Here is a 25,676-nt window from a genome sequence, read left to right on the forward strand (position 1 = left end):
GACATAATAAAAATTGGATGAATTAAAATTGTCTTGACATAATAAAAATTGGATGAATTAAAATTATGTCTGACATAAAAATAATTCCGCATTTTTATTATGTGTATACACATAATTTTAATTCACACAATTTTTATTATGTGCACATAATTTGTTTTTGAATGAACGTAAAACGTATTTGTTATAATATCCATTATTGAAAATCGACATGCGCGACAAAAACTCTTTTATATCATCATTAATTATGTTATTATATATTTCTATCCATATATTTTCAGTATTATTGTTGCATTAGAAAAATTATTGGCATTTAGGATACGAATCTTTTTCCGTTAGTTTGTAAGTTTCATGATTAAAATATCATGTCGTATTATTATTAACAGATAGGGGAGACCGGGGCTATTCGTGACACATTTTTGTTTCGAATTTTTTTCTTGCTTCGTATAAATGTTTAAAACATTTTTATTAGTGCGATGTAATCGTCCATCTCTCTAGTTTAAAAGAAAACATATATATAGATTTTTCGCTCACGAGTCTCGAAATATATCAAGAAATGTATCGCTGTGTCATGTGTCACGAATTGCCCCGAAGCCTGGGTAATTCGTGACAAACCACGGGGTAATGCGTAACACTTTCTCTGAATGAACAAACAATATAGATTTTTTTGTTTTTGCAATTTTTATCTACTTTATACTTTGAAAAAGCCTTTATTTGTCAGAATTTACATATTATATGTATAAAAAATTATGAGGAAAAATTTAACGCCTGTTCCATTAATTGCCTTCATTGCCCTGGCGGAAATATTTCTACAAAATTTAAAAAAAAATAAAAGTGTACTACAAAAAACTATAAAATATAATTACCAGAATCTATTAAATTCTACATGAATTTAAGAAGTACTACAAAATCCTACATGAAAATGCTAGAATTGGAACACTTTTGTAAATTTTTGTATTTTTTTAGTGCATCTTTATCTATAAATTTTTCGGTAAAACTACGCCAAATTATAACTAATACTGATATTCTACACATTTCTATATCTATTTGAGTACAGTAGACTACAAGGAAATACTAAAATTAAAACACTCTAATGAGGAAATTCACCCGACATAAAAAAAATTATATTTATTTTGAAATTTTATTACTACTTTTTAACTAAATTTGTTTTTTAAGATGCAACCTATGATTATAAATATTTTCTCGTACTTGAAAAACACACTTACCTTGATGGGACTCGAACTCGAGACCTCGGGACCTCTGGATCGTGAACCAACCGTCTTACGTGGACTACTTCTTAATTTGATGTAAGTGTTATATATAGTTTATACATGTGTCATAACCAGCGCAAATATATAATTTTGCAAAAATTCTTAAGAAACAAATTCAGTTTAAAAAGAGTAATAAAATTTTGAATTGGATATACGAATACCTAAGAAATGGAAATATAATCTTGAACAATATTGTATGGCTAAATCTCTTTAAATATAACTTTATATAGTCATTTATGGTTTTATATACTAGTATATTATCATGTGTGATCATGTAAAGTTATATTTATAAGGTTAAAGATAATCATATATGAATATATACTCTATAATATATTTATCCATATAAATTTGTATAACTGTTATAAATATTCTTCTAATATGTATATTATTTTACTTGACAATATCAAATTAATATAAAATATATTATTTTTAGTTTCAGTTTACACAATTGCGCTTTATAAGGCTCCTGGTCCCTGAGCCGAGAACTCTGCGTTGACGGTGACGACGTACCGTCGCGGCAGAAATCAGAACTCTCTCCAATGGAGAATTCTGTCCTTTGTGACATGTTGACGACCTATTTTGTTGTGCATGCTATTTCTTTATTATTCGCTCTGTGCTTGTGCTCTAACATTTCCCAGATAGCCAAACCTGAGCAGCAGATTCCAAGCAGAGTCTGCATTAAATTTTTGGTATCAGAAAGGCAACAAATTGCACGCGAAAACTGCTCTGTCAAATGATGTTGTCAAACTGTAGCCAGAAATGCGACAGCCTGCTGACAGGCAATGTGAGCAGATTGGCAGCAGAAACCGCGCAGAGCCTGCACACATACTTGGCAGCAGATTGACAAAAAAGATCGAGCAGAGGCTGCGCGTATGACTTGAGAACAGAGTGGCAGCAAAAACCGAACAGATCCTTTCCGTGATAGTTTGCAACGACGCTACTAAGCGGCGCATAATGATAAAACTAACTCGTAAGTAAATTTCAGTTGAGGGCTAATATAAGCAGGCCTCCTGCGAAGCAAAATCATAACATCCACGAGACATATCTTTGTCAGCAATACAACGCAAGGCTCAACCAAAATTGCTGCAATGATATAAATATGCAAAATAATATTTTCTAAAGTAAGATGTAAAGTATATTGTGTGTAATGTATATTTTTTAAATATTAAAAAAATCTTTCAAACGAAACAATTATTGCTGATTTGGTTAAACATATATATTTTATTTTTCGAAGCAATATTTCTGATAGAAAGATTTTACAAATATTATTGTATATATTTATTTGCAATCTTTTAAAAATATTTTCGAAAATATTTTTCTGACATAATCTGGCGGACATAGAAACATTTAAAAAATATTTTTGTAAATTATTTTAATCTTTTTAAAAAATATTTTGTGCTGTATGGGTATGGATAAAGTCTGCTCGGTTTTTGCTGCCAATCTGTTCTCAGGTCGAGCGCGCAGGCTCTGCTCGGTTTTTGCTGCCAATCTGCTGCCAGGTTTTGTATGCAGGCTCTGCGCGGTTTCTGTTGGCAATCTGCTTACATTGCCTGTCAGCAGGCTCTGTCGACAGAATACGAGCTTAATGCGGACACAGATGGCTATGGTTTTGGTGTGGGATTTTGATCAAATTTGCTGCCAATCTGCGCGCATTCTGCTAACATTTTGCTATCTGGCCAAACTCAAATCTATTTCTGACAAACTGAGATTTTGCATTGCACTTTTAATCCATGCAGTATCATGCAGAAATAATTTTTCGCGATAATCTCAGTTTGCAGACCATGAGCCAATCATTCTTTCGTGAAACTTATTATTTTTAATTTGAATTGGCAAGTCTTTAAAATTTTGTTTTCTCGTTTTGATTTAATGTGCTTTTTTCGAACACCTTATTCGAAATTTAGATCTTTGGCTTAAATTATCGAAAACATCCTGATTGACTTTCCGATTTTTTACAAATTCGAACCCATTCGTTTTTCGTCACTTGAATATTTTTATACGAGTTTTGAAGCTTCTTAGAATAGGTACTCAATTTTTTTTAAAATTATTTTAAATTCTTTAATTGACTGTAAAAGTCATTCAGAACTGTGATATGTAGCACTATATAGTTTGGAATTTTTATAATTCTTTACATACAAAACGCAATTCTTTCAGATGCTTCTCTTTTTCTTGCTTGTGAAAAGCTATTTCCGATTGAGCTAATTTTTCAGTTTGTAAATATTTGGCAAATGGGGGTACTTTAGCGACAGAATTTTTTTTGTACGTGTTCAATTTCTTCTACTGAGCAGCATTTGTCCGAAGCATTTATTTTTTGTGAAACTGAACTGTTTGCGGTGCACCCTTATTTTTTGTATTTTGCGAATTGGAAGTATATAATCACTGTATAAAAAGGTGCCAATTCATGGGACGCTGAAAAACAGCGTTGAGCGACGTCACGTGACATCACTATGATGCCAGCGTCAAGAAACAGAAGTTGGATTTTTCCAACTTCAAGCGTCAAAGCCAAAGCAGCGCGAAGACGCCGAAATTTTGACGCTGTTTTTCTTTTCATGAATTTCAATTGACGCCGGCGTCAATTGTGGTCATGCGACCTTCTTGCCGCTGAAAATAAGCGTCGAGCGTCAGCATGAAAAGGCACCTTTACATCGTATTACCACCGCTGCCGGAAAAGAAGGTTCTCTGCTTGGAAAAAGAAAGTGCCGCTAGGGAATTTTTAAGTCGATTCTTATGAATCAAGCTTGAATTCGATGTCTACGTGTCCCAGGTTGCCGATGACGAGGTCCACATAGTGCGCTTTATATTTTTCGGTGTCCAGGTGTAGTACGTACAGTACGGTACATTCTTCATTGACATAAATACACACAACTGCGATATGTTTGCACTTTTGTTATTTAGATAGATCAGCCCACGGTCGTGAATACAGGTCCGGAAACTCGTCCGTTTTTTTGGTGGTGGGGGTGACTCGCTTAATGACGATATTTTCATAGGTTTGCCATGTGACCGCGCGCGTCGCTGCGTTGCAAGGATTTTTTATCACGCATACGCGTTGTCCACTAATCCGTTTCACCGTAAAGGCTCCCGCACAATAAAAAATATAAGAAACAAGGAACAGATATTAGCGATTAAAAATAAGAAATCAGGAATAATATTAATTGCTAATATCTGTCCCTTGTTCCTTATATTTTTCATTGCGGAGCAGGCCTTAACCAAAATACAATATTTTTATAATAAATGTAAGATGGAAAATATACTATATGCAAAAAGCAGCGAGTTTTGTAAATAAGTTGGCTCAATCAACGTTTTAAATGAGTTCAAATGTGGATAAAATAATAATAAAATTATAATTAATTTTTATTTACAAATTGGTAATTAGTAAACAAATTTTTTATTATTAAAATAATTAATAGTTTGTCGAAATAAATTACTAGAAATTATTAAAAAATTAATAATTAGTGAAAAATAATTACTGATTTTCTCAATAATGAATTTAGTCTCAGGTAAATTATTAATTATTAAAAAATTATTTAATTTAAAAATTATCTGGTTCAACATAAATAACTTAATTACTGAAAAATGGAAATTTTTTTGCCAATCCCTGGATATATCATTAAAGTTTCTTTTAATGTGACAGAATATTTTTTTTATAACTGAGCTTACCTCGGCTAGGACATTTGCTTGTACATCGCGCATTACGAAATTCCTTATTATGCATTTTTTATCAAAATGCTATTCACATACAAATTGATTGTGTTTCAGGTCCTTTATGCCAGGGATTGCGGATATCCATTTTTTACGCAATTTGTCACGTTTTGGCACTTTAAAAACTGAACAATTTACTTTCAGACTTTTGCACCCAGTCTTGCAATTCGGCACGACACAATATTTCGTTAATTTCATTGTTGTTAATTTAATCACTTTCTAGGACTTCGTACGTTCGTTACATTCAATATGTCAATATGTAATATGTTATATATGACATATGTCATATGTCATATGTCACATGTTATATGTTATATGTCAATATATTCAATATGTATTTGCGTTATTTAAAAAATCTCTAACCTCCAGCGCTCCAGGTGGTGATAGTGTCAACTACATAAAATGACTTCACTAAGCGAGTCACCCCCCACTACTAGAGTTTCCAGACCTGTATTCACGACCGTGGATCAGCCTTACAAGCGCAATAACAGTTTGAAATAAAACAATCGTTTCAGAACTAAAAACGTATTTATAAGAAATTCTTTTATAACTGCCGAAAATATAATTATTTTTTTACAATTTCGAGAAAATATATTATTTTTTATAAAACAGAAAATATATAATTGTTGCAGTAGTCCAAAATAGTTACATTTAAAAATTATATTATTTATGAACAGTGTAGTTTTATTTAACTAATTATTTCTAATATTTCTTAAACAATTAACTACAATGTCTTTCAATTTACAAATTTGATAATACTTCAATTGATTTTATATTGGGGATTATTCACTTTAGTTTCGGATAAAACTTTTAATTAATATATAATTCGCGCAGCACCGTTATTGACCGCAATTTCTTTAACTTCACGTGATTACCTCGAAATAATTTTGTTCCTAATTTTTTATAAGGAATAAACATCGAAAATGTTAAATCCTTTTTTATAAATAATGATTTTTATAAATAAGTCTCAGCAAGGCGCGCTTTAATTTTAGGTACATACTTAACACGTTTATTTTTCGTTAGTTCAATTAATGTTGCATTTCTTATTGGCTACATAATATTTTAGAAAGTTTTTTTGTAACAGTCGATCGTATTTTCCGTATGAAGTATACGAATTTTATACATTAGCGAGATTGATTTATCGATCAATAATCTCGTTTCTCATACAAATACAATATCTTTAGAGATTTTGGACGAAAGAAATCAGTATTAACATTTTGAAATAAATTACAAGAGTGGTTGTTTTGTCGAATTTTTTATTTGAACTAAACATATTTCACTTTCCCTTCACTTGTATTTGCATTTCTTCGCGCCAAATAGCTGCTCACCTTTCTTGTGCCTTCGTGGACCGATAGACGGCGTGTCGATCGACCACAGATTGGCGCGGCGCGCGCGCGCGACGAACGCCGCCGGCCGCCATGATGGGGAAACGAAAATGGCGTCGCGTGTACGGTGCCGATGATCCCTCGTTTCGCCGCGTTCGTGTACGGGTAGTTGCGGTGTACGGCGTGCGACGAAGTGTCTCAACGACGACGACGACGACGACGACGGACGCTGGCCTGATCGGCGTGTGAGTGGGTGCGCGCGACACGAGGCTCGCCCGAAGGATTACCGAGGTTCGCTCGGCGGTCGCGCCGCGCGTACGGACGTTACGGCGAGCGGCGAGCGGCGGCGGCGGTGGCGGCGGCAACGACGACGACGACGACGGCGACGACGACTGTCGCAGTGACGGTGATTAAATCGCGCGGACGGTATCGGTATCGGCGGACTCGCGGCGATTCCCGCGTTCTTTCTCGCCCTCCGCGAGACGCGACCTCGTCCCGGTTGGCATGACGAAGGAAACGATATCCCCGTCCCCGTGGCGAGGCGATGTGTGTTGACGTGCGCGAGTGAGACCACCTCTCCCCGCGTATCGTCCTTGTCCTTGTTTTCGCGAACGAGGGACCCGCGCGGGTGGATCGTCTTCTGGAGTGGCGGCGACGAGAACGACGTGTGTGCGCGCGGCCACGACGGCGACGGCGACGTGCGACGTGTAGCACCTCGCCCCGACCATGGCGGTGAATCCGCGTGATATGGACGGCTTTATGCCGCTTCTGTCAACGACGGATATCAAGAAGAAGCTCAACGTCGGCAGCGCGCTGCTCAATTACCTCGGCGACTCGAGCAAGAGCATCGAGTGCCAGGACATCGGCATGTTCATCGACAACGTTATACCGTGGCTTGGCAACGGTAATCCCAAGGTAAGCGTTTTCCGTCGGCGACGACGACGACGACGATGTCTGAGTCCGCGATCGAGTTACTTCGAGCGCACCTAACCTTTACTCGCGGTATTTTTCCGGCTACTTTCCGACGTGACTTTCACGTTATTTATATGTAGATACTTATCTTGCGCCTATTCTCCACTTTATTAAACGCTAAAATTAAAACGGAGATGGAGAAACTCGATTTTTTCTCTCTCTGGGACGCGCAAGGTGACGCGCGAAACGCCTTCCTAGAACGTCGATAAACGTTTATTGACAAAAAGATAAAGATGTGGATTACATTTGATTAAAAAATTTATTTATCGTCGTTAGTGTTATTTACTTCACTTTGAAGATTACGTCAAGAATGGCTGCGTTCGTTGTTTTTTTTTTGGAAGGTTGTTGCTAGATTTATTGACATCTGTACTAAAGCCGAGCTACTTTTCGGGCGCCGCGGCCGTTTTGTGTTAAAAGATGAATTATAATTGAAAGGATGAAGCAATGCGAACTAATCGAATTAACATGGCCTTAACCTTCTGTAACTGGAGTTTTTTTTGCTTGTGGAAAAAAAGGTTGCACCAACCGGTAAGTGGGAAACCATTGATTAAATCATTGAAACTTAAAAAATGAACATATATATATATAGGTACGTTCCATAATGCAACTTCTAAGTCATATGGTCTTACAGAGGGTTGACGCTCAATCGGAATCGATCACGTTGGATTCGCGGCCTCCTCCTAGTCGAGCACATGACGCGCGCGGTCCATAAATGGAGAAAGGAGACGATTGATCAGCCGCCGCCTTCGGCGCGCTCCGTAAAACGCCGCTTTTTCGCGCTCGCACGTGAGAACGCGACCGCCCCTGTTCTCACCTCCGCGCGTCGCGTCGCAAAACGGGAACGACCGATTTAGCGGTCCGTGGGGCGCCGGAATGACGCGAAGGAGCAAGTACAAGTAATCCCGGTATCCTCAATGCCGATGAAAGTGCTATTTGTCATAATTTACTGCCGTTTACTGGGTAGTGAACGACTGGCCCGACTGGTTCAACTTTTCTTCCGTTTATTCCTTCCGACGGGTCCAAGTGACCTCCCGAGGGCCAAAGTAATACGTCTTTGCGGTTTATGACTCTCGGAACCTGTGTTTACGGTATACCCTTTTCTACGGACTCTCGCAAGCGAAAGCGCAAGTTGTTCCGCGCGAGCCGCAATGTTGGCCGAGGTATTTATTTAACTCGAAGTGCTTGCGTATTAAGCAAGTTGGCATAATGGTGTTTAAAGGGATTTAAAGGCACATTGTGATCGCAAAGTGATCTGATACACGAGTAAGACTAAACGCTAATAAACGTTGTAAATTGGAACGCCGTGCGTGATATAAACAATCCTTCGAGAACAGCGAGGCAGCGTATCGATGTATTTGTATTTACTGGGAGAATACATCTCGCGTCTTCCATCGCGATACCTTAAAATCTGAGCAGGGAAACTCGACACGTTGTGTAAATGAACTTTAATTTAGCGTAGAAAATAGTTAATTAACACATTTAACATGTCGGTCCTTTTTGCATATTGCGCAATAAGCTCAAGCAATGCGTAGTCTTGTAAAAATGCTGTTGTTAAGGGCACACAAAGTGGGATGTTTATACATCAACATAGCATTCCGTTTAATCTTTATTTTCTGCGTATGGATATGTCGATATTTCGGCCGCATTTATCCGGCGGACAATGCGCTATTGAACACAAGAAGCGGAGAATAAAGTGCAACGAATACGCAATGAGATAATATCTGTACAAGGATTGAAGAGAAAGTGAAATAGACATTGGCGCACTTAATTAATTACATAAAGAGACACTGGCACATTTAATTAAGTAAGATAAGAGATATTAAACGTGAAAATGTCGTTTCGTAAGTTGGATGCGTTACTGCGAATTGAACTTCTATTTGTTCCTCATATCTTTTCTTTATGGACGTTTATTTTCCCTTCCTTCATATATACTTTATTAGTGTCATATTACATTAGATCTCACTCAATCCTAATTTCGTACGATTGCGAGGTGCCGGCCGGGGTGTGTCGAGTGACAAACTTATTACTTTGTGTACGTACAGGGGTTCTCAATACCTCCGGTATTCAACCGTATGCAACCTTTAACACTCGGGCTGTGACCTCGTCCCGTTATAAATGTAGATTATTTTTGTACAGTCGGAGAGACCGCGCTTTCAAATTCAATTTATTTTTGTCACAAAGATCATTATAACGACGTTATCGTTAGACTTCCTTTCATCGCTTGTTCGTTTTGTGTTGATTTTTTTTTACGACCACATCTTTAAGAAAGAACGTTGCACCTCGTGACGTACCGCGGAGAGGAGATATTTCGAGATCCTCTTTTGGCAAAGGATACGTTGGGATTCACCGGGATGACCTTTAAATTGCTCAATCTGCATTGAGCGATCGAAGCAATCGAGTTTATGATGTGTTATTGTTGCCGATTGAGTTGCACTCCTTCTACGTTCTCGGTACTCTTGCCGAATTAAATGTGCCATCGTTCATTTATTTACTTATTTCGTTTGCTGGACCTTCGAGGACAACGGTCACGATCGTAGACGTAATTGAATTGAAAACGCTAAAAATTTCTAATTAATTTGCATAACAGGTTTTTCCGTATCTCGATTTCCAAAAATTAAGTAATAGATAAAGGCTTTGGATTAACCCTCACAGGTCACACTTACGCCACAGCGCATTGGGGTCACACTGGGTCTTTTTTACCCGAGCGATTTTGAAACGCTTGTAACTTCAAGTCTAAGCAAGCTTTTGGGACGTGTTTTTTTTTTAAATTCATTGCCAGATTCTCAGAAATACGACTGTTTAGTTTGTTTTGCTCTAAATTTTATCCTTTTTTTTTGTATTTTGAAAAATATGAAGACATTTTTTTTTAACTGATTTTTTTTCAAACTGTTGTTTCTCCTTTAAAAATTAAAAAAAAATAAACTTTATAGGTGGCTGGAGATATACGCATGTGTTGAGTTGGCGTCGGGTAAAATCGACCCAGTGTGACCTGTGAGGGTTAATTTCATATATCGGCTCCAAAATTTACTTAATTCACCGTGCATCTTTCACTCGTAAAAGAATCACGGAGCTCGGTTCACTCGCAAATAAGGGGAAAAAAACTTTCACGCCATGTACGTTAACGTGTCTTTTGCTAACGTGTCGCAAAGATCGACGCAGGGCTGTCGTTTAGTCGGAGCCAGTCAAGTCGCTAAATGCTCTCCGGTAATGGCCGAGTGTACGATGCGAGTTTTTGACCCCATCGAGAGGAATGCACAGCAGCCCGAGTGACAGTTTAATGGAGTATCGAGAGTGGCTCGAAACTTTATCGTAGGATTTGAACCATCAGGTACGGTCCCAGTGATTTCATTTGAATTTGTATTCCGCGCATAATCTTTCGCAGTTTTGTCAAAATTTTCGCGCGTCACTCTCGTACGTCTGCCTCAAATACGTGCCTGAAATAAACTTCAAATTTACTTTCGATCAATTAAGATGCTCCAAGATTATCCCGAGTAAAGCTCGAGCGTTCACAAAATCTTGATAAGTTTCGATCAATCTACGACAAGATACAGTTTTACCGAGAGTTTTACGGACAATGACGTGTTTACGAGTTAACGTTAGCTAAAACGTTGAAGCTATATCGTGTGGTAAAATCTACTCTAAGATGAGTGGGAGTAAGAAATCATTCTCCTCGTTTGGGCGGTAACACTGGGAATGACTCATCGTAACGTTACATTTTTCATATCTGGTTGATAAAACGTTCTTCATGAGACAGATTGCAACAAATTGATCTAATTTGTAAAATACGGGATGACATATATATTTTTTAAATGTTTCTTTTACGCAAATAATTAATGAAATTAACAGCTATTCTCTCTTTTTAATAATCATTTTCTTTTTCTTTCGACTCCGTATAATTTTACTCAGATATTTTGCTCGTGTTTCACTTGGTTATCGAATTACTGGCGATTTCCATATTTGTAATTAATACATGCGCAAGTTTTAAAAAAAATCCATCACCAGTTGAAGCTTATTGATAAATCATCTTACGTCATTTTCCATTCGCGTATATATATAAAAATTGCTTTACAACGCGATAAATAACTAACCGAAACGAGTTTCAGACAAAATTTGGAAACTCCTGCATTATGTATGAACTCGCACGTTTGATACACATACGCACATGTACACGAACGAAATCGTACTCGTGTGCGCCTGTACATACAATCGAGCGTTCATTGCTATTTTTAGCACAACTTTTTATTGTCGTTCGCGTCACCTTTCCGTTTCTTTCGTGTTTTTATCTATAACTCCTTTCTGCATCTTTACAGTAATCTCCGCAACGATCAAAAATTGGGAGGTTACGTTAATTCTGCGTTCGAGATTCAAACAATTTTTTTCTTTTTCAAGTTTCTCTCGTTTTGTGCCAATTAAAACTTTATTAAGATAAAAATTGCATTTCCAATATCGAATGTTGACTTGGTATCTTTTATATTATTTAAGAATATGCTCTCGCGATTTAATTTTATGAAACCCTTTTTTCCACTCGATTCGAGAAAACGACCATCGTTCACTCTCCTTCACAATGCCTCGTTCAGTTCACATAACGCGCTGGCGAGTCGGACGTCAGTAAACTGAATGAGATACAGACAGCGGAAGCGCGTGTCGCGCTTAATTTCGACGCATAAAATTTGGGACGAGGATCGAACATGAATGCGCGATTATCGTTCGGCGCCACTTGTTGCCGTCTCGATATTGAATCCGCAAGTGGCACGCGTCGTTTTCACCTTCGGGGCAGGGCGGGAACAAGAACGAGGACTCATGACGTACTCGGGAGTGCGTCAAAAGCGGGCCTTTTCAGCTGTTCGCTGCCCGCGGCGATCCATTGTGTTCGGTCGTAAGAATAGGGTATGCATCGCTGAAAAAAATTTCGCTTTCTCGGCCGGTGGTTTCTTAATGAATATACCTCGCCAAACAAATCGCGGACTGTCCTTAATCTTCGACGAAACGCTTTTCACTCTGATTTGCGATTTTGGCAGACTGCCGAGAGAACGAGATAAAACACGGTTCCTTTACAAGTTATTCCCGATAGTTGTTAGCCCGAGTTACTTCTTTCTGTCCCGGTTCTTTAAAATGTAATGAAAGAACCGGCGACGTAGCTCATTGTTAAACTTCCTCTGCGCTTTTTAGTCTCGCGAGATTTTCTGACAAGATCTTTATTGCTAGAATGGTTCTGCGTTTTTATTTATTTTGTATTTACATCAATGAGATATTTTTCATGTTATTCTGAGCTTTTTAACAATACAAGTACGAGATTATAAAATCAATTTGTAATATACTATAGATATAATATTTTTAACAATAGTTTTTTCCTTATATAAGTATCTATACAAAAGAGGATTCTTTATTTGTTTGGTTGATTTTAACAGTCGAGCGAGCGAAAAATGAAACGTATTGCCTTTACGTCGCTACGCAAAGACGTAAAGTGTAGATAAGTAGGGTCTTAAAGCGCAAAGGACTCTTTGTTGTCGCGAACCATGGTCGCCCGGCTGTGAATCGTCGCGTGTAATTAGACTTAACAATGTCTCTCCTTACGGGACGATATGCTGCATCATTTCTGCAAGGCACGGAGTGCACGGTATCGATGTCAAGGACACAGGACAAAACGCGAACCGAACCGCAGTCTCTACAGTCGTCGCGCGTTCTACTCGCTTTTTTTTGCCCCGCCGTGCAGAGATGTTTCCTTTTCAGGATTTAAAGTATGACATCACCCTCACCTCGATGTTTTTTTACATACTTGCGTTACCATGCGGTGTGAGAGCGCAACCGTTTTACATCTCTTACATAATGTTACTTCATTACTTGCGTACACTTGTACAACATTCACGACGACTTAAAACCGAAGGAAAGAAAAGGTATATCAATATTGTGCACTCTAATGTTTGCGATCGAGAAGCGGTAAAGCGCAGAGACACATATGTCATCGTCGAATCCATCTCAAGCGGCTCTCAACCGACTTATTTGTCAAGAGTCAAGCTGCACGATTACAAAATTTCCCGCTTATCTCATTTTTATACGAAATGCCGCGTACAATTCGTTCGCTTCGTGAACTCGGAGCGAATTATTACCTTGGAATTCCTTGAATTTTGTATGTACTCAGGGATATCTTCCGTAACATCGAAACTACGCCAAACAGTGTCGGCCGCTTTGCCTCGGAATTATCGTAATAAAACGAGAACGAATACGCTGCGACACTATCGAATCGCGCTTTATCTCGCGCATTGAAGCACGTTTGTCTGCACTACGGTCACGGTGGAGAGATAACCGAGTAATATGAGCTGCCAAATATAGTCCGTTGCAAATCGCCCGACGACCGACTCTCGGCACGATGAAATTTTGCATTTCTCCGTTTCTCCCCTTTCGCATCTCAGCGCGGACCTACGAGGAACTTTATGACGATAAAGAGAGATGCGATTCTAAGGAAATGAATCGTTCCATGTTGTTGATGCCTTAAGAATATTATAGAATATTATTATAGAAGAGACTCGACGAAAATTGACTCGGCTTTCCCACATTCGCTTTCGTAACCGCCGACAAATCTCTCGTCTCGTTTCCTGTGGCTTTTCTGTTAAACTGCCAAGAAGTTCAGCGACGTATTTGATACCCGATATATCTCGCGTACCCGAAAATACGCGTTCCGTATTTTCGACGGGGGCACGGGCACGTATTTCTCGGAGGGCCCGTTTCCGCCGACCACGTGGCGCCTCGCGGACGCAACTGTTGCAGTCTGCACGCGATGCGTTTCTGCGTGCTTGCGTGCGTGCAAAGGGAAATGTGCGCAGCCTCCCACGTAGCGCTAACAACAGTTTTAACGGATCGTGCACCCAAGTTCGACTAGTAAGGCCGTGGATCTTTCGCCCACGCCGCGGCCGTGTGGTCATAGTCGTATCGTATATACTATATACTATACGAGTTCGCATGACTCTCCTCGCGTGTCGCTACAAAGAGCCACTTTCATCGTACGTTTGCTTTGTGCGAAGACCAGCATGATATCTTGCCGAAAATGTTCATTTAAGGACATACAGAATGGCATTAATTTGGAAAATGTTTTCTGATTTTTATAGTTTAATAATAATGTATATAATGGGCTTCTTTTTCAAAAAGACTATTTTAAACGCAAATATTTGTAACGTTATGTAATTATCGCATATCGTTATTTTACTTAAAAGACAATTGGTGCAATTGATATCGAAAAGACGTGTGCCAAAATAGATTTTATTGAGATGTTTACGCTTCGCGGTGCAATGTAGCATAGAGATATACTTAATGTGGAAGTCACTTTGTGATACGTATAGATACGATCGTGAATGGATCGGAGGTGCGTGTAGCTTTATCGAGAGATTGAAGATAATGGCGCAGGAGAGCAAAACTAAAGAGGAGAGCAAAAACTCTCGGTGCTGAGCAATGATGTCACAGTCAGACGATAGCCCTGAGAGAACGTTTACCCCGTGGCTCGAAAATAGGTTTATACGCCTATGTATAGCACTTCGTTAAATGTATTAAACGCCGCACTGCATCGCAACACTTTTGCAGTTCGTGACGATGCGATAATACACAGGCTGCTTAATTGAAAAATAAATTTACGAAGGTTCACCTAGATATCCTCTTTAGGTGCGTAGTTATAAATGTTGTGTATATTATAGGATATTAAAATTGACACGTTAAAGATAGTATTATCGTTGGCGTTATTTAATGGTTTGCGTTACTTAATTATAACTTCTACCGTAATTACTATGCAGTCGCCTTTCGCGCGCGTTTAACAGGCACTAAACTGCGAGCGTTCGATTAGAAATTCGCTGGTTGGTTAATTGTGCATTCTCTTGATTAACAGAAACGGCATTCTGTTTGCGCGTGTCGTATTACTGAGGTCGTAATCACGAGTGCACTCGCGTCTGGCGAGACTCGCATAATAACGAGTGAGCGGAAACACACGATGCGATTCTCCATCTTCAAGAGGATGGGATTCGTCTGCCTCTGGATCGACTGGATCGATATATGTGTTGCATCACACGAGCTGGAGATGTCAATATTACGATCTCATATATCCATTTCTTACCAACACTTCTTACCATCAATTTTAATCTTGATTTAACTTGCTTTTCATCTTTTTCTAATTTTTTTAACTAGAAAGAGATAAAAAATAAGTTTAACCAAGATTAAAGTTAATGTACGTTAACAAAAATGGACGTTAGACCGCGTTAGACCTACTCCTCTCCGTTTATATAGGTCATAGGTGATCCGAAAAGAGATTCATTCTCGTTAGATGAATTACCAGGTATTTCACTCGAAGAAATAATCGATTCTTGCTAATATGTTCTTTTCTCTGTTTTATGCTAGTTCCTTTTTTTCTTCGAATTTCCATCCGAAAGAAATATGATAATACGTTTATTGACTCCCCTCAGGGTTGCAAGGCATTTTGTAGGGACGTTCCCAACCCTTTCTTCAATTCTCATCCAATACTACCCTTCTCCTCTCACTTAAACCTTTGGACCAACGGCTTAACGTCTCTTTCCGAAAGACGGAGCCCAGTTTGCTCCGCACAAGAGCCTATCTTGCACGGAGGGCGCAGCTTACGGAAAAACATTCCATATTTACATGGGTTTAGTGGACTCGAACCTAGTTCTTCAGATTACGTTACGAGTCTGGCGCTCTACCATTAGACCAAACCGCCGCCCTCCATCCGAAAGAAATATTAAATGATATAAAATAAAGATTGTTGATAATAATACAATAATACAAAATAAAATATATTTAGAAACGACTTTTTGAATGACATAATCGCGTTTCTGAAACGCGAAGAATGCGAAAGTCGATTGCGTCAAGGCAATTTCTATTATTAGTCGGCATTTTCGCCGTAGTTGGTAGTGTTAATTAATATACCGTAATGGTGTCCCGTATAAACACTTTCTGTACTCGCTAAATTAACCGGTAGACCTCGATCGCCTTGATGCGCCGCGCCGGCCGGTACGCGCGAAAGCGACGCGGACGGCGCGGCGCGATTCCACCGAAGGAGGACAATCATTGCCACCGCGACTATAATCGGCCGATATGTACCATAAATTCAAACGACGCACGTGTTCTTCTTTTACAGGTTGTCCAGAATGGTTTAGAGATCCTCACATATCTCGCGGATCGGATGGGTCACGACTTCAAGCCTTACATCTCCACCATCATCCAGCCGACGATAGACAGGCTAGGTGAGTACGGGGCGTATTTGTTCTACCCGATTGTCTCGTAAATCATTTTCGAGGAGGAATCGGCCGGCACGATACGCGATATCAAAAATTTTTATTATTATTTACGACGATCGATAATTCCACGAACGGTCCGTAGCCGATAATTGGCACCGATAGAATACCCGTGTGTATTCCAGCTCTTGCAAAATTCTCTGTTCGCGATATAAAGATAACCGCGGATAATTTTAATATCGAAAGCTATACCCCTCTTCCTGTATCTCGAAAGTGAGCTGCGCGAACATTTCGTCGAATATTGGATGAATCATATACTTAAATCGCTAAATGAGTTTCAAATAGAACGAACCGAAGTGACGTTTAAACGCCTCTAATGAGGTTGAAGTCTATGACAGATGTGTACACCATATTTGTCGAGAACCGGTCCGCCGCGCCGATCGCTTTCAGCTGTCCCACGAAGCCGACGTTGAGAATAAACGTCACGCATCACGCACGCGAACCGACGATATTCGTGAATGCTGCGTCGCCCCCAATTTTCACGTGTGTGCGAATCGACGATTAAATTCACATTTGTTACAGGTGACAGTAAAGATGCTACCAGGGAGAAAGCGCAACTGGTGCTCCTGAAAATTATGGAGAAGGGATGCATGTCGCCTCAGAATCTTTTGGATAGACTTCGTCCAGCTTTTAATCACAAGAATGCAAAATTACGGGAGGAAGTTCTAATCCTGTTAACGACAACGCTGAACGAGTGAGTGGCAATTCTACGTTTATTTGAAATAAATTATATTTATAAAAAATGATGGATTTTTTTCGAATGGAACGTTTGAATTTTTTCAGACATGGAGCAGACGAGATGGCACTGTCGGGGGTGATCCCGAGTATCGTAAAGCTGCTGTCTGATCCATCGGAAAAGGTTCGGGAAACTGCTCTGAACACGCTGGCGGACATCTATCGACACGTAGGCGATAGATTACGCGTCGATTTGCAAAGAAAGCACAATGTGCCGCAAGCCAAGTAAGTGAAATGGCCGGAGAAAGCGATTGTCTTTCGGCTTTCGGTCTGCATAGAATTTTATGGCGTATCTCCTAATCGTGATTCAGTCGTTCGAGAAACTTTTTCTTCTTCTCGTTAAATATCAACTGATCGGTGCGATGCGTTAACGAAACCATAAAATTCTCGATCGCAACGTTATGTAAACGGCTCGTTTCTTCTGCTTACAGAATGCTTCTGCTAATAGATAAGTTCGATCAACTGAAGGCCGCTGGTGATCTTTTACCCTTGGCAATGTCGTCCGATGGTGAGTAGACTGATTGAATTCTCTGACGCTGCGGGGTATCGTTTAATTTAAGTTCAACGACGACGACGACGACGACGACGATGACGAAAAAGTAAGGCGCGCGTATACCACGCGGCGCATATCGTTATTCAACGTGCGCACGAGGCGTGTATCGTGCTGCCATCGCGCAGCCGTGGAGTTTATCACGCGGCGATCCTGCCTTCGCATGCAGGAAGACTCCTCCACCTGTCTGCTCGCCCCGCCTCGTCCTCCTCGCAGCTTAGCGTTACACGCACATATCATGAATATTTACCGAAGACCGCGTGTTCCTCGATGTGACGAGAATACACGCCGCACCGCTTCCACAGTACCGTGTACCTCGTCGCTGACTTCGATTTAATGACACGTCGATATCTCAGCTCGATCGAAATTTTTACCTCTACACTTCCGGCGAAGGAAATGAATGACGTTGATGACAACAAAGTAACGTTCCGAGTTCACGCGTGAGAGAGGAAAGTCATTCGCGCCATTCCATCGCGTAAAGTTTCGTTTTCTTGAACGAACGATACAACGAGGTCGCTGATTCGCGTTATCTGTCCACCGTGCCGGGAAGATTACATAATATTGCGTACAGAGTGATAGAACCGCGTGCGATACATCGTATCGGTATATTGTTTCAAGCGCCGCGCCTGTAATCCATACCGAAGCTAAGGCTGTCCCGCTTCGAAACGGACGGCCTTGTAACGTCGCGTCTCGGCTCGTCGGCCGTTCGAATTTCGGTCGCGAATATTACGTGTCGCGCCGGCAACCGCACACTTGGCACCTTCGCGTCTCGACAACGGAGATTATTTCCTATCAATCGAGACGATACGAGAGCAAAAGTTCGTCCGGCGAGAATCGCCACCGCCGCCGCCGTAGCATTCCGCTTGCGTAATCGATCGCAACACAAAATGTTGCGGTTGCTCGAGAAGGGACTTCCTCGTGTATGCGCGCGATTGCAACAGTCCGCAAATATCATCTTCGCGCCTGCATCATCTTCATCTCCTCCAAGGTTTATTGGAGTTCCGCGACATTTCTCGTTCTCGAGCATCGTGCGATTATTAGTTTCTATCATTAATAACCGCGTTATTCGTGGTAGTTCCGTGAAAGGCCAGGCAGTTCTCATCGTTCGACAAGATTGTTTATCATCTAATATAAATTACTCTTACGAATCAAAGTAATTAAACATTCCGCTGTTGTCGCGACATAAATGTCGATAGAAAAGTTTACTAAATAATTACTGGCAATTAACGCGAGGCTATTTATCATCCTGGTGAAAGTAGCATTTAGAATCGATGGCACATATTGATGTGGCGTGTTTAAGAATTCTATACTTTCGTTATTCAATGAATTTTAAGTAGATTCTACGAAATTTTTTCAACTCACGCTTCTCTCTCTCTCTCTCTCTCTCTCTCTCTCTTTCTCTCTCTTTCTCTCTCTTTCTCTCTCTTTCTCGAAGATCAAAGATGCGCAACTGTTTTCCTTGCTACACCCTGCGCATATACGATCACGATTAGATCATACCTGGGCTTGGCGAGGAGAAGCCACGGCGCTTCGCTTGATTTCAGAGATATTAATAGAACTCAAAATAGCCGTGAAGCGCTAATGACGATCTTCCGCGAAGCGCCGTCCATTCCTTTCATGGACATTCGAACTTCCGGTCATGGCGAAGTCCGAAGGGATCAATCTCAGGCGTTATTAGAGCGACTCGCGGCGCGTTCTATACACTGATTACGCATCTATGAATATTTCAGCCTCCTGAACAAGTTGCGCTCTATAGCAGCGTTACAGAATCCTAGCGTTTCCATCGAATACCACGCACATCTAACATGCCTCGTATGTTAACTTGAAAACGTATAATTTAATCGAAATTATGCCGCGCGAAGAAAATTCAATTTACTCTCGCGATTAGAATAATTCTGAAGAACTAATCTCCGATCGGCCGTGTTATACATCGATCGGTGTCTGTCTTATTCATTCATGCATAAACGCGAACGACGTTTGCCTAACGCTTTGCGTACATTCAATTTTCTACTTTTTTATGATTTACACATACTTCATCGTGACGTAATCACTCTCGTGACACCCGTCCGCCGTGTTTTGACGACCAGATTCCCGTTTGTCGAATACCAATGAGAACCGCGGGACGAAATATATATTTTTTTAAATCCACCACAGTAGAATTTCTGCGGCGAATACACCGATTAGAATCGTCATCGCGACGGTATCCTCGAAGTTATGCGACGCGGAAAGGTTGCGCGCGTCCGGCGAGCGAACAAAAATTTGCATAAGTCTCGTTTTCGCTCTCTCTTTCCCCGTGACCCCGTGCAGCGCGATTGTGTTAGAAGTTCGCGTTAAGACAGGATTACACCACGCGATCTCTCCGAAACGCGTCAAACGTTTCTCTCGAATCGTTTCTCTCGTAACTTAAAATAGAAATGATGTAAATAAAATCGATAAAAGTCGCGCGACGATAAAAAAAGTGTTTATCATTAAAAAAAAAAAAATATATATATATATATTTTGTAAATCAAACTGACAATTTTTTTACTTGTATACTTATGTACATATTTACAAACCTCAGGTATAGATATAAAAATTGCTAAGATCGATCTTCAAATGGAGCAAAACCTCGAAGATTTAAATTTAAATTAAATCTTAACATAGATTTAAATTTTAAATTATTGTTTCTTAGACTCCGCAGTAGCTTTAATTAAAGCGTGTCAATCCTCGCGAGGACAATTCGCTTCCGACGTTCCCGCGGCTTGTCACGCGATAGGAAACTACCCCGTTACGCGTCGTGAATTTCGCATCGCCACCCGCGCCTGCTTTTAATCTCGCGCCTTATTATGCGACCTTACCCCGAGGGCAGCGAGATGCAATGCACACGTGCGCAAGTGAAAGGTAGGGTAACACGCAGATTTATCTCCGCAGAGCAGCGCACGGTTCCACGTTGCGCCGCACCGGTGTGCGCACGATCAGATATGAAAATACAGAATAATGCCCAGCTGCTGCCCTTTCATTGCGCGTTCTTTGACCGTTGCCCCGTTACCCTTTGCGTAACTAGGCAACGAAACGAGCTGTCCGAATTTCTCACAGAAAAGTCGATTGGAGAGATAATTAATTCTGTTTAAATTTTTACCTTTAGCGTTAATAATCGGCGTTAATGACATCAATTCATGTTTTTATATTACGATTTTCTTGTGACGAGTAAGACGTCATTAAAAGTACGATGAGAGGTTCGTCAGACAATCAAGCGATCGGGAATCGGAATACTTGGAGAATCTCTGTGTCATGGTTCTTCCCTTTCAAATAAAAAAGGGATAAATTGCTCTATAATGCATGGTACAGTAATTGTTTGTCTAACCCGTGACATACGGCATCGCGCACGATAAGCGTTCATGTGCGATTATGCGCAATGTATATGCGCTATTATGTAACGGCGGAGGTATTATCGCCTGCCTTCTGGGTGCAGAGGCCGTGTGGGCGATTCTTCTTAGCGTCGTCTCTCTAACGGCAATACCTCGTACGCGGGAATCAACGCTCACATTTTCCGATGCCGATGATCTCATAGCGCGTGACGCCACTCAGAAAATCTATAATCGACCGTGACTTTTCTCTTATTCTTCCTCCCGGAACTATGTGCCCTGTTTTGCCCGAGGTTCTTACCTTATCGTAATGAAGTCTGTTAGTTGGCAGTCTCTTATTCATGAGTATAGTGCGTCTTTAAAACAAGCCGCGTAAATTATTCCACGCTAGATTTCGAACTGTGCTTTTCGTTCATCATATTTGAAGCGCTTGTACTCACTTTAACACGATATTAAAATTTGCAGCGGATTTAACTCGCGAACGAGGCAAATAAATTGGTTTGTATTAAGATTGCATCGATCAAGGATAGGATCTTAATTTGATGATAATCTCTTTAAGTATCTTTTATGTCTTATGAGATAAAAGTCGGAAAAAGGAGCAAAACGGAAATCGACGAAGGTCTACCGAGAATTCTCCACCAAATCCGTCTTTATTTATCAGCCTGCAATAATTTTTCAAACCGCCGTTTTTCACGTACGATCAATGCTGTCAATTTCCTGCGTATTTTCGAGGCATCATTATTTCCTCGCTTGGCGAAGGTCGCTCGGACTGTTCGGAGAGTACCTAGTTTAGCAGCCAATTATACGTCTCATTCGTTTTGCGACGCGAAACACAAAAAACGGAATTCAAGCGTCGACTTATTTTCGTCGATAATAGTGTCCGTAATGATCCTTGTCTTGCGAGTGGCCGCGACGTGCGATTGCTCATCATAAGTTGGCCTTCGACTTGCTACTATGGTTTTCGACGGATCCCGCAACTTCAATTGCCATTTTTCCTTATGTGTACTTGGAAATACACAGAAATATTATTAGGCTTAGTAGCCTAGCTTTTAGCTAGTAGAACACAGTAGTTCTATAGCTTGGACCGTAAATGGCGTTCTCTTCTAAATTGATTTATATACCATGACGGTCGTGTTTCTCTTAATATTCTAATCCCTATCTTTTCATTCAGGATTTCTTTGCAGTCGCGCGAAGAGATGAAGTCTTAAAATTATTTAAATATCTTTTGAGACAGGAAACGTCCAACTTCTTACAAAGAGAACGACTTGACGATCTTATTCCATTTTCTAAAGAACGGGGACGTTTGTTCCCCGATGTTCTACGATTAATTTTCATATCGCAAATCACATCTCTCTCACGTCTCGAACATCGCAAACTCGCAGGCGCACACGGACGCCAATTAGCGCAACGAATTAAGTTACTAACTCGCTTTCACCAAGGACACCCGAACGGTCAGGAAACGCGCGCTAGAACCGTTCGCCGGAAGCCGTGTATTTTCTGACTCTTTTCCCGTTCTTCCGCAACACTCCGTTCCGTAACGCATATCCGTGCTGAATTTCTAAGGAGGCGGACACGGCACACGGCATCGACAGCGAGCTTCGCGAAAGAACAGAAAACACAACTCCTTCGACCCACGCAGCTGCATATACCTTAATTATACCGTCAAATGTAATTACCGATACCACTTCCATCGTACATACGAATGCAGGCATAATTGCGAGACAGAGAGGGAGAGAGAAAGGAGGATGATACTTGCGGGGGGAAACTGCACGCGCGTTGGCCCAGTTTTTTCGCCGGTACACCTGACGGCATCTAGAAAAATTGCGAAGCCGCGAAATATTTCGCGACACGTTAGTTGTTGCATCGTGGAAATCGTGCCGCAGCCACGATGGATTGAGGCCGTTTATACGCTCTTCCGGTATTTTATATCACGCCAAATGATTGAACTATTCAGCGTCGCTTGACCCTAAAGCTGCGCAATCGGGGTCCGACAGATTCTTTTGAGTACCGAGACATCGCAGAATTTTACAAAATATTTTTAAAATTTTTTAAACAATTTCTTGGTATTGAGTTTAAGTGTTTTTTTAAACCTCGACGGATTTATTTTTCAAATTTAATGCGTAATAATGATCGAGTACACGATATATTTTCGAGATATGCTGATAAATATGAATTATATCGAGGAATACGTCGCGCAAGGACGTAATTTTGTCGATTATAGTTGAGTATTGTAATCGTATATCGATCCGCTTGATCTGGCCGCCGCAAGCTGTATCTCGTGCTTAATTATGCCTTAATGCATCGCGTCGCGCGTTAATTAAGGGTTGCGCGATACTCAGCCAGCAATAATTTATCATCTCGCTTCCCGTAGAAACACGATCGACTTGCATCGATCCTATCGAGCTCCTGGAATTCGCGACGGATCAAAGCCCGCTTGAAATTAACTCCAGATTATGAATTCTGAGATTTGATTGGCTGAAATCACGACTTTCGATATATCTTTAGATATTTCTGCGATCTCAGGATCGTCGGAATTGTCGCGAAAGAAGGGGAGTCGATCGAAAGTAAATTCGTCAAAGGATCCAGCCGAAGTTTCGCGCGAATCTTGCGAAACGTCTCGCACACGCTCACGTGTCTTCGATCCGAAACACGCGTATGGACTTAACGACAGATTTACGAGGGCGGCATTTCGACACGGCGCGCGCTCTCCGGTCCTTTCTTGTTTATCACGAGGCGACATAACCGAGCCTTATTTTGCGATCCACACATTAATCTTCCCTCCCTTCCCTCGTCTCTCACTTTCGACCGCTTCTGCCGCCGCCGGACCGACGGACTTAAAACTCGCGCAAATTGAATCGAACCGCATCAATCACCCACCTGTTCCCATCGCGGTCAATTTGTCGATCCTTTCGAAATCGGCGCGGCGGTGTTCTTTCATACGCAGGGCTCGGCTGAAGATTTAGACAGGAAATAAAAAATAATAAATTGCAATTTCGAAAGCAGACCGTGGCAAAGAAGTACGTATTAGATAACATATAAATGCACATATGTGTATGTTTTTATATATTTATATATTTATTACGCGCACATTTACTGTCTCTTTATTATTCTCACATTTTCCACTTACTTAATGTAATTCTAGTTAAATTATATAAGTATTTATAATGAAGTGTATTAACGAATCGTTGACTTTTATGAGCTGCTTAATTTATTATCAAGATCAGCCTTAGCCATACTTGGGGATCGGCAAATAACATTTTCGGGTTTTCGGTCCGACGAAGTAAATCGATTAGTCAGTGTCCGAGCTCGATCGCTCGATGTCTTTTATGCTTCCGACGGTGAAACTCGGTCGATCTCGTCTCTGGACAGTGGACGTTAATCCCTGATGGAAAGCCCGAACGAAAGCCACGCCAGACGCAGTTTGCACCTTCGCACGTGAATGCAAAGCGGCGAAGGCAGAAAGCTTGACGCACGCTCGAGCGTGTGCATCACTGGGGCGATTGCGACATCTTCGACTTTCTTGCTCTTGTCGGCGAGATCGGCGTTAATTATCCCGTTTGCCAATTAGTCTTTAATTATTGACAGGACAATTCGGCTTTCATATCTTTTTGCCGATCGAGCTTGGGTTACTTTTGCGAGCGATTGCGCCGCGCGAGACGTTCCGTATTAGCATTCGGGATGTAATAAAAGTTTCTTGCCACGGAGAATAATGCAACGACGATCGAGAACCTTAATTATTATTTTAATGCAATAAAGTGTACGACCTCGAATTGACGTAACGCTCATTTTTTCTGTCATATTCAACATGTATGAGTACACAGGGATTTTCAACAAAAAAGAAATAATGTTTATATTATTCCTTATACATCAGAGTGCTTAAAAAAATGTTAACATTTTTATGGAAGTAACTTAGGGCTATATGGAAATGCCTCAGGTAATCACCTAGAGAACATTCGAAGAACGTGTTGACAATGATGAACAAGTGGAGACTTTGAAGACGAAATACATTTGTTACTATGATATTTTGTGTTATCAGTTTTATTTCTTTTAAAAAGTTACTTCAATGTAAATGTTAACATTTTTTTAAACATTCTGTACATTAGAAATGATATTTATATGTAATATATAATTATTTTATTTGAAAGAGAAGCTTTCCGATAAAATATACGAAACTCAATTATTATAAAATGGAATAAATTAAAACATAATGCGAATTTGATCGCGATGGATATTTATACAGACGAAAAACTTGGAACACAATCCCTGTGTAACTTAACAATTCTACACGCGCGACATACGTCACTTAGCGCATGATCAAAGGCCACGCACCATCCGACCTCGCGAAAACTGCGTTTTCGTGACTGTACCACGTTGTCCCCCAATGACACACTTGACAATAGCGCCGCTGGCATTGATTTTCCGGAATCGGTGGCGGTGACCGTGCAGGCCCCGCGTCTCCTCGTTCATCCCTATGGTCTTTGGCCCCTTCCAACGGGGCA

The 25,676-nt window shown here is 40.6% G+C and overlaps 1 protein-coding gene across 7 annotated transcripts in view; it reads left to right on the forward strand.

The window, feature by feature from the left end:
- Positions 1-6,393: 6,393 nt before the first annotated feature.
- Positions 6,394-25,676, forward strand: part of LOC112458506 (CLIP-associating protein 1-A) — a 36,698-nt gene continuing 17,415 nt past the window's right edge. For all 7 annotated transcript variants that reach the window (XM_025022177.1, XM_025022178.1, XM_025022179.1 and 4 more), the window contains exons 1-5: positions 6,394-7,204; positions 16,392-16,497; positions 17,071-17,242; positions 17,332-17,508; positions 17,715-17,791. In XM_025022177.1, the coding sequence (XP_024877945.1) occupies positions 7,016-7,204; positions 16,392-16,497; positions 17,071-17,242; positions 17,332-17,508; positions 17,715-17,791 (721 nt within the window). In that variant the 5' untranslated portion in view covers positions 6,394-7,015. The remainder of the gene's footprint in view (positions 7,205-16,391; positions 16,498-17,070; positions 17,243-17,331; positions 17,509-17,714; positions 17,792-25,676) is intronic.

Source organism: Temnothorax curvispinosus, unplaced genomic scaffold (genome assembly GCF_003070985.1).
Source record: "Temnothorax curvispinosus isolate PA1 unplaced genomic scaffold, ASM307098v1 QBEX01008959.1, whole genome shotgun sequence".
Taxonomy (NCBI): Eukaryota; Metazoa; Arthropoda; class Insecta; order Hymenoptera; family Formicidae; genus Temnothorax; species Temnothorax curvispinosus.